At 44.5% G+C, this 16,472-nt stretch overlaps 1 protein-coding gene and 1 pseudogene across 1 annotated transcript in view; one reads left to right on the top strand and one right to left on the bottom strand.

The window, feature by feature from the left end:
• PGM2L1 (phosphoglucomutase 2 like 1) overlaps positions 1–16,198 on the bottom strand; it is a 46,548-nt gene extending 30,350 nt beyond the window's left edge. The window contains exon 1 of the mRNA XM_036259429.1: positions 15,793–16,198. Coding sequence (XP_036115322.1) covers positions 15,793–15,903 — 111 coding nt within the window. The 5' untranslated portion in view covers positions 15,904–16,198. The remainder of the gene's footprint in view (positions 1–15,792) is intronic.
• LOC118628455 lies at positions 2,253–4,890 on the top strand (annotated as a pseudogene).
• Positions 16,199–16,472: the final 274 nt, after the last annotated feature.

Below are 16,472 nucleotides of genomic sequence, written 5' to 3'. Positions count from 1 at the left end.
AGTTGAGCAAAATTTACAATAGCCAAGATATGGAAGCAACCTAGGTGTCTGTCAATAGATAAATGGATCAAGAAAATATGGTATATATGCACAACGGAATATTACACTTTAATAAAAAAGAATAAAATCTTACCATTTGTGACAACATGGAGGGATCTAGAGGATATTATGCTAAGTGAAATAAACTGGCAGAGAAAGACAAATACTGTATGGTTTCACTTATATGGAATCTAAAATCAAAACAAAACTAAGAGCCCTGGCCAGTTTGGCTCAGCAGTTAGAGCATCGGCCTGAGGATCTAAAGGGTCACAGGTTCAATTCTCAGTCAAGGGCAGGTACCTGGGTTGCAGATTCAATCCCCTGCCAGGGCAGGGTTGTGGGGGAGGCAACCAATCAATGTATCTCTCTCACATCTATTTTTTTCTCTCTCTCTCCCCCTTCCTCCCTTACACTCTATCTAAAATTAATCAGTGGAAAAATATCCTTGGGCTAGGATTAACAAAATGGAAAACAAAAAAGCCCTAACAAACAAACCAAAAACAGGTTCAGAAACAGAGACAAAAGGTATGGTCACCAGAGGGAGGGGGTGGGGAGATAGGTGAAAAGGGGGAGAGGAATTTAGTCAGTAATATTGTGATACATTAGTGCAGTGATCACATTGTAAGGTATAAAAATGTTGAATCATTATATTGTACACCTGAAACTAATATAACCAATATAAGATTGTATACCAACTCCAGTAATATATAAAAAGGACATATATCATGACAACGCTGGATTTATGCCAGAATACAAGGTTGGCATAATATTTGAAAATTAATCAAGGTTATCCACAACACTGACTGGTTAAAAAAGAAAAATCATATAACAGTCTCAACAGATACAAAGTGCCTAATAAAGTTAAACATTTATTACATATGATAAAATCTAACAAACAAGGACTATATATAAATTCAGTGCATGTGCATGTGCTAGGATCCTGTTAAGATCCCCTCAGAGATCCTTTTAACTAGTTGTCTGTGTTCATTTCCAGCTGCCATAAATACTATTGCTATGAGTTCACCCATGTGCAGCCTTCTCTGGAGAACTGCCCCAGTATGATCAGAGGCAGCTTGTGCAGAGTACATAAAGGTTATACACACCTTCTCCCATGGCCAACAGCCAATGACTGTTTGGTGCAGAGTTATAGTTCTGTTGTGCAATTAACACCCCAGAGGGCCAACAAATCAAACTGAGATTAAATTTCACCTGAAATATCATTGCTTAGTTCTTTCCTTTCCCTATCCTGATTCTCCCACTCCTTTACAGGTTTCTCCTGAGAGCAGTCCTTTTATAAATTATTTGCATAAGCATCCCCATCTCTGCTTCTAGGAAACTCAACCTAAGTTACATATATGTAAGCATATACAGCTGACCCTTGAACAATGCAGGAGTTTGGGGTGCCCAACTCTGTGCTGTTGAAAATTGGCATATAACTTTTGACTCCTCAAAAACTACAGTCCCTCTTTATCTGTGGGGAATTGGTTCCAGGACCCCTGGATCCAAAATCCATGGATGCTCAATTCCCTCATATAAACTGGCATAGAACAATGCATACAGTCAGCCTTCTGCATTCACGAATTTCCAACTTTGGATAAAAAACCTGGGGATACAAAAGGCTAACTGTATATTTATTGAAAAAAATTTGCACATAAGTGGAACTGTGCTGTTCAAATCTGTTTTGTTCAAGGGTCAACTGTATATACATTTAACTTTTAGTACACAAGGACTAAAAAGGAACTTTCTGAATCTGATAATGGCTAGCAGTCCTAGCTAAAGCTAGAAAGAGAGACAAAAAGTACAAGAACTGCAAAAGAAGAAACAAAACACATATTTGCAGATGAAATGCTTGAGCACATAAAAAGATCCAAGACTAAATAATTTTCAGTGTTAAAATGTAGTAGGGTTGTTGGATACAAAATTAATACACAAAAGTCGATTTCAGGGAGCTGCCTCCCACTGGCTGGCCGAATGGGCTTCTGTCTCCGCCAGGCCAGGCCGATACCAGAGATGAGAGCCAGGTTTCTCGAAAGTTCCTAGACTCAGTCAGACCTGTCAGTCCCTAGCGTAGCGGGAGAGCGCTGCCAACAGCCACGCAGTCCCAGCCCAGGTCGGTCAGTAGGTCCTTGGCGGAGGGCTCAGGGTCTCCGTTCGGTTCCTGCGCAAGACTGGTGGTAACAAAGGCATGGAAAAGACACCCGGCCAGCGGTGATGAGGCTACTCTGGTGCCCGAAGTGCAGCTCGCCCAGCCCTAGCTCAGTGCTGGGCCCTCAGCGTGGACTGCTCTGGCCCCAGGAGCTCCCGCCGGCTCTACCTGGGCGTGCAGCAGGCCCTGCAGAACAGGGGGCACAAGAGCAAGAGTCTGGGGACGAAAGAAGAGAAGCCCCTGAAGGGACAGGCGACAGGCGCCAGCCCCCGGGCGGGACTGGGAGGCCCAGGAAGCTGGTGGCACCAAGAATGTAGAGAGAACAGGTGGGTGGCTCTTTGGCAGAGGGAAGTGCTTGAGCCTGTCAGGACCACCAGGTGCAGCCCTCGTGGTGCATAGGATGGGGAAAGCCATGTCCCAGATACAGGGAGAAAGTCCGGCTGCAGGCGGAGCTGGCAACCCTACGGGAGAGGCTGGTCCTCGGAGAGAGGCTCGGAGACAGAGACCAGCAAGCCACATCCACCCAGCTTGGAACCAGCTGGGAAACCTGAAGAACCAGGTGGGAAACCTGAAGAAGCTCATCAGCCAGGCCCAGGAAGTGAGCCGCCTCCAATCAGCTGTCTCCATCTTGATCTCTCTTGAGCCTCTTCTCTCTTCTTTCCCTGGCTCTCCTTCCCTTCTCTTCTCCATGTCTTTCTCCCACTTCTCCCCCTCTCTCCTCTGCCCTTGCACTCTCTCCGAACCTCCTCCTTGCTTTCCCCTGATCTGCCCTGGCCACATGCCCCCCTGGGTTGACTCTGCAGGGAGGCACGTACTTGGAGAAGCATTGGGACCTGCTGATGGTGGAGAATGAGCGACTGAGGCAGGAGATGTGGTGTTGTGAGGCTGAGCTACAGCAGCTGAGGGCAAAGCCGGTGGCCGACCCCTGCATGGGCTGCCAGCACAGCCAGGAAAGCACCCAGCTCTGGGACAAGCTGTCACAGCTCCAGCTGTAGGTGGCGGAGAACAAAAGCATGCTGTCAGAGCTGAACCTGGAGGTGCAGCAGAAGACCAACTGGCTGGCTGAGATGGAGCTGCGGCTCAAGGACTGCCTAGCAGAGAAGGCGCAGGAAGAGGAGGAGCTCAGCTGGCACCTGCGCAGACAGCCACGAGACCATCGCCAGCCTGCGGGCCCAGTCGCCATCCATCAAGTATGTCATCAAAACGGTGGAGGTGTAATCGTCCAATACCAAGCAGGCCCTCAATGAGTCCCAGATCCGGAACCAGCACCTGCAGGTGCAGGTGGCCATGCAGAGACAGGTGTGGAAGGAGATGGAGCAGCAGCTGCAGAGTTCGCACCAGCTGACCGCTCAGCTCCGTGCACAGATCGTCATGTATGAGTCGGAGCTGGAGTGGGCACACGGGCAGATAGATGCTGGAGGAGATGCAGTCCCTGGAGGAGGACAAGAACCGGGCCATTGAGGAGGCCTTTACCAAAGCCCAGGTGGAGATGAAGGCTGTGCACGAGAACCTGGCAGGCATACGGACCAACCTGCTGATGTTGAAGCCAGCACTGCGGACCCTCACTAATGACTACAGTGGACTCAAGCGGCAGGTTCGAGGCTTCCCCCTGCTACTACAGGAAGCCCTCAGGAGTGGCAAGGCTGAGACTGGCCAGGCCATCAAGGAGGTCGACAGCAACAACCAGGAGCTGCTGCGTAAAAAATTCCATAATGAGCTCCTGTGGCTGAAAGGGAACATCCGGATGATTGCTCGTGTTCGGCCAGTCACCAAGGAGGATGGGGAAGGACTGAGGTGGTCAATGCAGTGACTTTCGATCCTGACGATGACTCCATTATCCACCTGCTGCACAAAGGAAAGCCTGTATCCTTCGAGCTGGACAAGGTCTTCTCCCCGAGGAGAGAAGGTGTTCCAGGAGGTGCAGTCCCTGATCACCTCCTGCATAGACAGCTTCAATGTATGCATCTTCGCCTATGGCCAGATGGGTGCTGGCAAGACCTATACGATGGAGGGGACCCCTGAGAAACCAGGCATCAACCAGCAGGCCCTGTAGCTGCTCTTCTCTGAGGTGCAGGAGAAAGCATCCGATGGGGAGTATACCATTACCATCAGCGCTGCCAAAATCTACAACGAGGTACTCAGGGACCGGCTGTGACCAGATGGCAGTGGGCAGCTGTACGTGCCAGGGCTGAGTTCCAGGTGCAGAATGTGGACGACATCAACAAGGTGTTTGAGTTCGGCCACACCAATCGCACTAGAGTTCACCAACCTGAACAAGCACAGCTCCCACTCACATGCCCTGCTCATGGTGACAGTGTGCAGCATGGACTGCAGCACCAGCCTCTGCACCATGGGGAAGCTGAACCTGGTGGACTTGTCTGGCTCCCAGCGTGTGGGACTCACTCAGTAAGGAAAGCAAAACCCTCATGGTGGTGCAGGTGTCCCCTGTGGAGAACACCAGCGAGACCCTCTACTCCCTCAAGTTTGCTGAGAAGGTCCGCTCTGTGGAGCTGGGCCCCAGGTTCTGCAGGGTCGAGCTGGGGTCCTGGTCCAGCCAGAAGCATCTGGAAAGGGAGTTAGCCTGCCAGACCCCACAGCCCTCAGCACCATCCCATTCAGCCCCAGGCTCTGGGCCCACTAGCTGCCCAGGCTCTATCTGGAGGAGGCTGCAGCCCACGGGGAAGTCTAGGCCATTGCCTGTGTGATGGACGTGTGCACCCTGTGTGCCAGGGACTGGGTCCCAAGGCCTCACTGGCCTGCTCCCACTGCAGCACTGGGAGCCTGGGAGGCAGAGGCCAGAGAGGTGAGAAATGAGAGGTCTCCCAATGAGAAACATGTGCAGAAGGAAATGGCGTCTCTTCACTGTGGCTCTTGGTGCAAATGACATGGGCTGGAAGGGCAGGGATGGCCTGCTCCACCTGGCAGGCTGACCCTCAGAGAGGGGTCCCTCAGGGGAGGGCAGCAGTATTTGGAAGGTGGCCCTTGCATGAACTGGCCCCATTCTCCCAGCCTGCAGGGCAACCCCTGTGGTGGGTGGCTGAGAAACCCCTGGGAGGCACAGGAACCATGGGAACGGGCTGGTTGGTGGGCACCCAGGAGCATGTATATAGTGTCCATTGGTGTACATAAGAGTATGGCCCAGCCTACCATGGGCCAGGCTGTATTTATAACTGGCAGGAGGCCAGAGGGCAGGGAGTCTGCTGCTCCCCTCATCTGCCTAATACCAGGCTCTCCTTGCTCACTGGCCTCTTGATGTTTTCCTTCCTCTAAAATCCTATTTAAGAGCTTTTGGAAGCTTAGCCAATTTTACTTATTAAAATAAAAGCTTTTTTACACACACAAAGTCAATTTCAGTATTCTTAATCTTTTTTTTTTTTTTATCCTCACCCGAGGACATTTTTGCATTTTTTGTTCAGACAGAGCGGGAGGGAGAGAGAGGAAGAGAGAGAGAGAGAAACATCGATGTGAAGGGACACATCGAGTGGTTGCCACCCGCACGACCAACCAGGGCCGGGGACAAACTGCAACCGAGGTACGTGCCCTTAGCGGGAACCGAACCCGGGTCTCTCTGTACCGCAGGCCGACGCTCTAACCGCTGAGCCAAACTGGCCAGGGCCAGTATTCTTAATCTTTAATCATCATTTGTATTTATTTCTTTTTTTCAGTTCCCTTGGATTATAGTGTCTGTTATTGGTTTCTGAGGGCTTGTTTATGAGTAAAGATGTTAACCATATATATATTTTTTCTTTACTGATTTTTGAGAGAGAGAGAAAGAAACATCGATGAGAGAGAACATAGACTGGCTGCCTCCTGCATGTCCCCCGACCCCCTGACTGGGGATTGGGCCCACAACCTGGGCATGTGCCCTGACTGGGAATTGAACCAGCAACCTCTTGGTGCATAGGTCAACGCTCAATCACTGAGCCACACTGGCTGGGCTGTCATGTTTCTTTGTTATTATTTTACTGTAGTGTTTAATTTTTTGATTGTACTGAAGTTGTGTATTAAATATAATCATGTTCTGCTTGGCTGGTGTGGCTCTGTGGATTGAGCATAGTCCCAAGGACTGAGAGGTCCTGGTTCGATTCCGTCAGGGCACATGTCCCGGGTTGCAGGCTCAATCCCCAGTATGGATGTGCAGGAGGTAGCAGCTGAACGATGTTTCTTTCTCATATCGATGTTTCTGTCTCTCTTTCCCTTCCTCTCTCTCTAAAAAAAAAACACCAATAAAAATAAAATTAAAATTTTAAAGAGCATAAACAAAATAAATATAATTATGCTCTGTTTAAAAAAGTCAACTGCCCTGGCCGGTTTGGCTCAGCGGTTAGAGCGCTGGCCTGCAGTCCAGAGAGACCCGGGTTCTGTTCCCGCTAAGGGCATGCAACTCGGTTGCAGTTTGTCCCTGGTCCTGGTTGGATCGTGCGGGTGGCAGCCACTGGATGTGTCCCTTTCATGTTGATGTTTCGCTCGCTCTCTCTTCCTCTCTCTCCCTCCCACTCTATCTGAACCAAAAAAGAAAAAATGCCCTCGGGTGAGGATAAAAAAATAAAAAATAAAAAAAGTCAACTGCATTTCTCTATACCAACAAACAGGAAATCATTTTAAACCATTTGTTTTCTATATGGCCATATAAACTCCAACAATATTTGACCTTCCCAAAGGTAACAACTATAACCTCTAGATAAAATACAAAACCAAAGAAACAAAACCAAACCCACAAAGACCTGAACATACTGGAGAGGAGACAAATGCAAACAATTGTAAAAGGGAGTTGACACTTTGGAGAAGGGACCAGTACAGTGTGAGTTTCCCATTTTTATGGCTTTTAATGTGAGGGCAGGTAGTAATCAGAGCCATGCTCTGTGGCCAAAACACCAAGGAAAATGCCATGGTTCTTGTGGCCTGAAGAACCAGAGCACAGTGTTCAGGGCAACCATTTTTGAATGCTTTTGTATGTAAGAAACAAGTATTTTTCATTTACACTATAATTTTCATACTCTTTCGGGCACTGAATATGACCATTTTCATAGTTTTGTTTGGTAAGATACAGTGATCACTAAATTATTTGGTATAAAGATCCCAAGCAAAATAGGATACACTACAGTTTGTTCTTTCCAACAGCATTAATCATTTTCTCCATTAACTCCCAACACCAGAGGGCAGCAACCTCAGTACTAATTAGCAATAGTGCAGAGAGCAATTTAATGAAAAAATACTCCTTTAATAAAATCTGCACTCAATTACTGATCAACCTTTTATTTAGGGGGGAAAATCTTTCTTAAAAAAAAACACACAAAAAAACAGAACAGACATACGAAGTAAGTAAAAAACAATTCAAATAAGCAAATAATGTTTGTTTTCTTTACGTAATTTGATCCTTGGTTGGTCATGGACATCCACAGATTTTTCTGTAAACTGGTATGGGTTTTCTGTTTTTGGAAACATAGGCATGTTTTCTGCCAGTCTCCTCTTAAGCAGAATGGCCAATTGGGAGCTGGACTTACTGTTCTGCAGACTTTGTTGCCACTAATTACATTATGAAACTTTCAAAAGAATAATGAAAACTAATAGAATAAAATTTAGGAGGGGTAAAGAATAGTGTGAGTGAGCTCTCATTTTTCATAAATATATTTGTCAGATAATATCCAAAATAAATCAAGGAATAGTGTTACCAGCATATTATTTAGTCTTTTTTTTTTTTTTTTTTATCCTCACCCGAGGACATTTTTCCATTCTTTGTTCAGATAGAGTGGGAGGGAGAGAGGGGAACAGAGAGAGAGAGAAACATCGATGTGAAAGGAACACATCGAGTGGCTGCCACCCGCACGACCAACCAGGGCCGGGGACAAACTGCAACCGAGGTACGCGCCCTTAGCGGGAACCGAACCCAGGTCTCTCAGGACCGCAGGCCGACACTCTAACCGCTGAGCCAAACCGGCCAGGGCTTATTTAGTCTTTTGATGGTAACCATGAGAATAACTAAAAACAAAGTTAAAAATGGCTTCTGAGGAGCAAATTGCAGATGAGAAGAGGCAGTTAGAAATATTGTTTTCCGCCCTGGCCGGTTTGGCTCAGCGGTTAGAGCATCAGCCTGCGGTCCTGAGAGACCCGGGTTCAGTTCCCGCTAAGGGCATGTACCTTGGTTGCAGTTTGTCCCCGACCCTGGTCGGTCGTGCGGGTGGCGGCCACTCGATGTGTCCCTTTCACATCGATGTTTCTCTCTCTCTCTCTCTCTTCCTCTCTCTCCCTCCCACTCTACCTGAACAAAAAAAAAAAAAAATGTCCTCGGGTGAGGATAAAAAAAAAAAAAAAAAAAGAAATATTGTTTTCCATCATAATCCCTTTTATACTATTTTTATCATAGACATATATTTCTTGGAAATACAAATAAATTAAAAATAATATGGTAGAAACTGAGGAAAAATGTAAAAAATTTGGAAATAAAAAAAATTTTATTTTTAAAAAGGGAAATAAATCCAAACTCTCATTCTTATGGACAGAAGGAGAATGTTGTTGCCAAGGAGACCAAAGCAACTGTTGAGCAGTAAATTTAGCTCTTTAAAAAAATTTCATGAGCCCTGGCCTGTTTGGCTCAGCCGTTAGAGCATAGGCCTGCGGTCCAGAGAGACCTGGGTTTGGTTCCCACTAAGGGCACGTACCTCAGTTGCAGTTTGTCCCTGGCCCTGGTTGGTCGTGAGGGTGGCAACCACTAGATGTGTCCCTTTCATGTCAATGTTTCTCTCTCTCTCTCTCTCTCCCTCCCACTCTATCTGAACAAAAAATGGAAAAATGTCTGCGGGTGAGGACAAAAAAAAAAATATTTCATGATAATTTATTCTGCTAAATATTACATCCTATTCTAGCTTTTAAAAATGACAAAATGGCCCTGGCTGGTTTGGTTCAGCGGTTAGTGTGTCGGCTTGCGGTCCTGAGAGACCCGGGTTCGGTTCCCGCTAAGGGCGCGTACCTCGGTTGCAGTTTGTCCCCGGCCCTGGTCGGTTGTGCGGGTGGCAGCCACTCGATGTGTTCCTTTCACATCGATGTTTCTCTCTCTCTCTGTTCCTCTCTCTCCCTCCCACTCTACCTGAACAAAAAATGGAAAAATGTCCTCTGGTGAGGATAAAAAAAAAATAAAATAAATAAAATAAAAATGACAAAATGATTTTAATGAGGTCTTTGAAACATGGTGCATGATGTCACTAACATTTACTAAGCATTCAGATAATAGAATCTAGTGCAGTGACAAGAAAAGTAAAGATCAAATGACCTGGGTCCTAGTCCCAACTCTACTACATAAAAGCCATATGTCCTTGAACAAGTCATTTTCCTTTTCTGAAACTAAGTTTCTTTACTTGTAAAAATGGGGATAACCACTACCTAGCCTGCTTACCACTCAAAGTTGCTGTGGATATTTAAAAAAAAAAAAAAATGCCCAGCTGGTGTGGCTCACTGGTTGAGTGACGACCCATGCACCAAGAGGTCGCCAGTTCGATTCCCAACATGCCCAGGTTATGGGGCCAATCCCCAGTGGGGGGCGTGCAGGAGGCAGTCAATCTATATTCTCTCTCATCAATATTTCTATCTCTCTCTCCCTCTCCCTTACTCTCTAAAATCAATAAAATAAAAAAACAAAAAGATAATTTTACAAAGTTTGAAACACTAAATAAATTTAAGTAATAAGTACTAATATTTCCCAAGATTGATAGTCTTTTGTATTCCGTATTTTTCATTGATTAAATGCCAAATTAAGTAAAGTGTTATAAAAATGTGAACAAAACAATGTAATATAAACTATTGTTGTAAAAATTGGATTGAACCAGGTGGCAGATCCAAGCTCTGGTCCTGGCTCTACCACAATTGGATAATTTCCACAATTTCTTTGGGTCTCTACACAGTGAAATTGGACTATACCACCTTGAAGTAGAGGTGCTTCACGGTATATTTTTCATCACACGATGATGATTTAAAAGGGAATTCATTTACAACTTTTTTATCTGGGCTATATTTTGCTTGAAAAAATTTCACTGCCAGAGAGCTGAAAGTCACTGGCTTCAACTGAAGTTTTTTATTTCCATTTTCAGGCATTTCATAACACTAATCTAACCTAATCTATCTTTAACTTTACATTCTCAACATAGATCCCCTAAACTCTCAACATAGACCTACATTGATACCAGAGTGCTCTTCTCACTATTTTTCAAAATGCCATGGCCAGTTTCTGCCTCCACATTATTGTCAATATAGCTGTTGCTGCTACAGCTGGCTGAGCAGCTCTGCCCTGTGTCGCATCTCACGCCCACATAAACTTGGCCAATGCTTAATACCTTGGATATAAGTTTGCTCTCAAAAGTTAAAATATACAGTAGATCAGAAACAGGAGACAATTGTCATGTTAAAGAGAACCTGGCTTCTAGGCCACCAAGACTTGTCTGTAACTTGATAGAATGCATGGAAGCACAGAAAGAAAGAACTAGGAAGTGAAAGCCTTGGTTAGCTCCAGAACATAGAAGGGAGAAAACACTGTAGAAAAGTCATCTGTGTACTGCCTGGAGGATGAACACCTTGATCCATGGACTTGGGTTCTAGTGGTAGGATAGTCCTATCTTAGAGATGAATGTATTCATTTACTTATTACAGGCTGATGCTGTTAAACATTTATGCCATATATCTGACACCCTGTGACTTGATTTCATAATCACTAAACATCTTCTTATTCTTTGACTCCTCTTATGGTACATTCAGAAAATGCCCTTACTAAAGAAAACTCCACTTATATTACATTTGTACCATAAACTAATGAAATAGAAACTGATGAATTCAGACATCAGTTTCTGTGACCATGAGCAGAGTTAGTCCATCCTGAGACAAGACAAGATAACAAATTATTCTGAAAGCACAGAAATCAAGGGTCAGATCCTGGACTATGGTAAATTTACCAATAGAATGCCCCCACTCAAACTACATGGGATACCCCAGACTGCCCAATAAACACCCTGTGTTGCACTATTTTCTTTTTAACACTTACAACACCTTTACTTAGTCAAGGCCATTAAAGACATATCACAGTTGACTCTACAACATGCAGGTGTTAGGGGCACAATCCCCGTAAACTCCCGGCAGTTGAAAATCCACTTTTGACTCCCCCAAAACTTAACTACTAATAGCCTACTGTTGACCAGAGCCTTATCAATAATAGTCAATTGACATTTTTTTTTTTTTTTAATCCTCACCCGAGGACATTTTTCCATTTTTTGTTCAGATAGGAGAGAGAGGAAGGGAGAGAGAGAAAGAGAAACATCGACGTGAAAGGGACACATCGAGTGGTTGCCACCCGCATGACCCAACCAGGGCCGGGAACAAACTGCAACTGAGGTACATGCCCTTAGCGGGAACTGAACCCAGGTCTCTCTGGACCGCAGGCTGACGCTCTAACCACTGAACAAACGGCCAGGGCCAATTGACATGTTTTGTATATTACATGTATTATATACCCTATTCTTATAATAAAAGCTAGAGAGAAAGGAAAATGTTATTAAGAAAATCATAAGAAAAATTACATTTATAGTATTATACATATTTATTTTAAAAAATCTGTGTATAAGTGGACCTGTAGAGTTGAAACCTGTGTTATTCAAGCGTCAACTTAAAGCCTTTCTATGACCTGGTCTCTACATGCCTTTCCAACAATTTCTTTCTATGTACCCTAAGCTATAGCAGAAACAAATGTTCTAAGTATCCACATTAAACTTTCAATCTCTGCTTGGAAACCTGCTTGGAATAATCTTCCTCTCTGTGTTAACAATTCTAAATTTTAATTAATTCTGAAAGTTCAGCATATACATCACTTTTTCATGAAGACTTCATTATTTTTTTAAAATATGTTTTTATAGATTTTAGAGAGAGAGAAAGGGAGAGGGAAGGAAAGAATGAGAGGGGGAGAAAGGGAAAGGGGAAGAGAGAGAGCGAGAAACACTGATGTGAGAGAGATATATCAATTGGTTGCCTCCCGCAACCGGACTGGTCAGGGACGAAACCTGCAACCCAGGTATGTGCTCTTGACAGGAAATTGAACCCGAGACCCTCTTGGTGCCTGGGCTGACACTCTAACCACTGAACCACACCATCCAGGGCTAATGAAAACTTTTCAAAATATACCACCCCACCAAGGCTAAAACTAGCAATTTTGGTGACTTAGGCAAGAAGCAAATTGCCCTCTGATCAATTTATAAATTGTGTGTCTCACTTAGAGTCAGAATCAGTGGCATTTGGTAAGTTCCTTCGTTCACTAACTAGGTAATAATCAAGTATTAAACTCAGTTTCTCTATACTAAAAGACTACATATGCTGTCGACGTGTAATGTGATAAATGCTATAAGTCTGACCTGTTATTTTGTATTTTTGCACTCTACACTTCAGTGCCCAAGAACACAGCCTAGCTTACCTACACTATCACTCTACAGTATATACCTTATTTACCAATTAAAAGTATTTTCTCCCATTAAGAGAGGGATTTATTAATCTTTATTTTTATTAAATAATCATTAAAAGTATTTATATCTGTTCCTCTGTTAAGGGCACCTATTACTTGCTCACTGTCTTATATTTGTGAGCTTTTGTTTGATCTTCCCTTATATGTTCTTTAAAGATATGATCCATATCTGTTTCATCTTTGTATTTCCCACAGGTTTTCAGCTAATGCTTTGTATATAGAAGGCACTTTAAATATATATTAAGATTTTCTCTTCCACTTTCAAAGAAGACTGGCTCTCCTCATTCTGTTTATATGTAGTCCATCTTCTTAGAAAGTCTTCTTTGATCATCCCAGTCGCTCTTACTTTTGAATTTTTTAAATAACTGTCTATAAACCATTTAATTGCCACCAAAACTACTCTAGTATTATCTTTTTATGTTTATACGCATTTTATAGTCTTTTTATATTTCAGAATTTCCAACAATATGTAGGCACAGCACAGACAATCAATCTTTAAAAATGAAAATAAATGAGATTCATTAAGAAAAGTATACTCAAAACCGGCATCTAAAGAGAACAAAAGATTTCATCCATCTCAACGAAAAACAAACTCCTGTTGTTGAAGGGCCAAAGGCTTTGACATACATAATAGTTACCAATAAATTAAATTGTGTTAGAATTCTACAATTGTCTTTGAATTTCATAAATTTTCCTTTTACTTTAGGGAGACCTAAGTGTAATGACATTCATTTACTGACAATACCAATGAAAGCGGATGACTTTAAACAAAAACAAATAACTGTATTAAACATAAGGATAACATTCATTTGTAATTTAGTTAGTTTTCCCTATTGAAGACATTTATATAGTCAGTTTGTAGTATATATCATTTTACTGTATGCTAAGCGTTAGCTCTTTTATTTCTGTTAGGTTTCCTCCTCCCTAATGGACTAAAAGCAGAAAAGGAATCTTTGAGTCTTCACTTCTTTTGTATCCTTCCACAGCAAGGAACTATATTCATAGCAGGTGTTTAATAAATACAGGCAAAATGGCTTTAAAGGCACATCCTTATGTTAATGAATGGGATACCACAGATTTTGTACACTTGATTAAATACATACATATATATGTAACCAAAGCCTACAATAGTAGAGTTGGTTCCCTAGTTTATTTCAAACAGAACACTCTAGAGCAGGAATTTTCAACCTTTTTCATCTCAGAGCACACATAAGCTAATTACTAAAATTATGCAGCACACTAAAAACATATGATATTTTTTGACAATCTGACCAAAAAACAGGTGTAATTTTTATTCATTCACATTGGACGGCTATTGTTGTGTTGGCTGTTGTCATTTTTCTAAATCTGACAATCTAAGGGAAAAAAGGACAGTGCCCCTAATTAGTCAGGTATTGCATGTTTTAAAAATTCTTGCAGCACACCAGTTGAAAATCGCTGCTTTTGAGTCTTGCTATACTCAAAGTGCGGTTCACAGACCAGCAATATTGGTATCACCTGGGAGCTTATTCTGAGGCAGAATCTCAGGCCCTTCCCCAGGCTTCCTAAATCAGAATCTGCATTTTAAGATGCCCTGGTGACCTGTAAGCACCTCAAGGTTTGAGAAGCACTGATTTAGACTCCAGAGGAAGAATGAGAATGACCAAGGTGCATATGACCAAGTAATGCTAACTAATCCATGATTGTTTATTTGTTGGTCTTTCTTATTTGCTAACTGAAGGCTTGTTGAGGCAGGAACCCTTTTCTGTCTTCCTCACCAATAGACATAACCTACTGCTCAATAAAAAAAATTTTTAAGAGTGTGTGTGTGTGTTTTAATTCCCACCCGAGGATATGTTTTTATTGATTTTAGAGAGAGAGGAAGGGAGGGGGAGAGAGAGAGGGAGGGAGAGAGAGAGAGAGAGAGAGAGAGAGAGAGAGAGAGAGAGAGACACCAGTCGTTGCCTCCTATCCATACACACACACCCAACCAGGGATTGAATCCACAACCTAGGTATATGCCTTAATGGTGGATGGAACCTGCCACCTTTTGGTGTAAGGGACTATGCTCCAACCAATCAAGCCACTCGGCCAGGGCTCAATAAACATTTTTTTTTTCCTGAATGCATGAATGACTTAACAAAGTGAAAATAAAACTTTTCACAACGCGAATCTTTCGGGAAATTATTTGTACAACATGATTTCACATACTACCACACGAATTCTTTCAGTATTTGAATTCCATTTTAAACACTGCCTTCTCGACTTTAACAAATGCATTTAGTGCATTTGACAAAGCAAAAGCTTGGATCATCTTCCTTTGTTGGAGCCACCAGGGGCCTCTTTTACAAGTGAGATAGCTGCATTTTAATTCTGCTCTCACAGATCCATCCCACATGCCTGCACAAGATGAAATCACCGCAAAACTTGGAGGGGGTGGGGGGAAATAAAGGAGGAATGGGTAAAGCAAAAACAATTCTGTGTCAGTCAGGCCCATTATATAAATATCTGGAAAATACAATTGTTTGAACAGGATACTTCCAGGAAATAATTCCCGGCAAGGGAAAGAAGGAGGTAAGAGAAACCTTGCCTTTTTCAAAAGCAAAAGGTGATACTAGAGAATACCAGGGAGTGGTAAAAAACCAGCGACTACCTAGCGACGGAAGATGGAAACACACCGACCAGAACTAAAGCAGATAGCGGTTAGAAACGTCCAAGAATGGTGACAGAAACCACTTTTAGGTTTAGAGAAGGAAGTCAAGGGAAAAGAAAGCGGAAAGGAAATAGCTCTATGACGGATACAACGTACGACGATGATGAGTAATACTAATACTAATAATATTATCATTAAGAGAGAGATGACATGCACCTGGAGGAAGGGGGGTGGAAGGAAGGGAGGTTGCAATAGCGTTCCCTGCAAAAGGAAGCGACTACCGGCGTCACTGCCCAGCTCCGACGGTCCCCGGGTGGCAACCCGGGCATAGGTGGGTGGCAACGCCCGTCCCCGCTGCTCCCTCCTGGTGGCCTGAGCCATCTCCTCTGCAGCCTGCCGAGCACCGGGTGGGGACAGGAAGAGGCAGACGGTGTGTGGGAGGGTGTGCGGGAGACAGGGGCGATGCCGGCCTGACCAGGTACCCACCTTATCCCAACGGAGCCACTGCCCGATGGCTGTGTCTAGCTGAGGGTCCCCGGTGTGGTAGGGGGTGTGGAGCAGGTTGGAGTTCAGGTCCCCCTCTGCGTTTTCAGCCATGGCAGGCACACTGGGATTTGCGGGCCAAGAGGGCAGATGAAGACGCCGAGTTGGGGGAGCCTGAGGTGCGCTCACCAGGGTCCCGACGCCCCCTCCTCACTGAAGGGCATCAGAGACCAACCGCAGGATGTTTGCGCCCGTTTCTGCCGCAGCTTCGGGAAGCGGGACAGAGGAGGTTGCGGCCGCCCACTCCTCACACCAGCTCCAGGTCTCTCTCTGAGCTAAGGAACTGGGGCGGTCGCGCCAGGAGGGAACAACAACAGTCCCAGATGCCTGGGTTTTGGCCGCGGCCGCAGCCGCTGCCGCCGCCGCCCTGGCTACCTTAGGCCCCGCCCCCACGCCGATGGCCCCGCCCCTGCTAATTTAAGACGGGGTGTGGGGGGCGGTGAAGCGCAAGCTGGTGAGCGCGCTCCCGTGGTCTCAGCAGTAGCTTGTTAGGGTCCGCCAGGGTGGTGGAGAAATGAAGCACGGCTCTTTTTATTATTCTAGTGGGCTTTTGCCACGAGTCTTGTTCTAGTTACAGTCCCCACACACTCCCACGCGTCTCTTATTTTCGACCGGCTACCACG

Source organism: Molossus molossus, unplaced genomic scaffold, assembly GCF_014108415.1.
Source record: "Molossus molossus isolate mMolMol1 unplaced genomic scaffold, mMolMol1.p scaffold_m16_p_13, whole genome shotgun sequence".
NCBI lineage: Eukaryota > Metazoa > Chordata > Mammalia > Chiroptera > Molossidae > Molossus > Molossus molossus.
The sequence above is the reverse complement of the archived record's forward strand: the minus strand, read 5'-3'. Positions and strand labels throughout refer to the sequence as shown.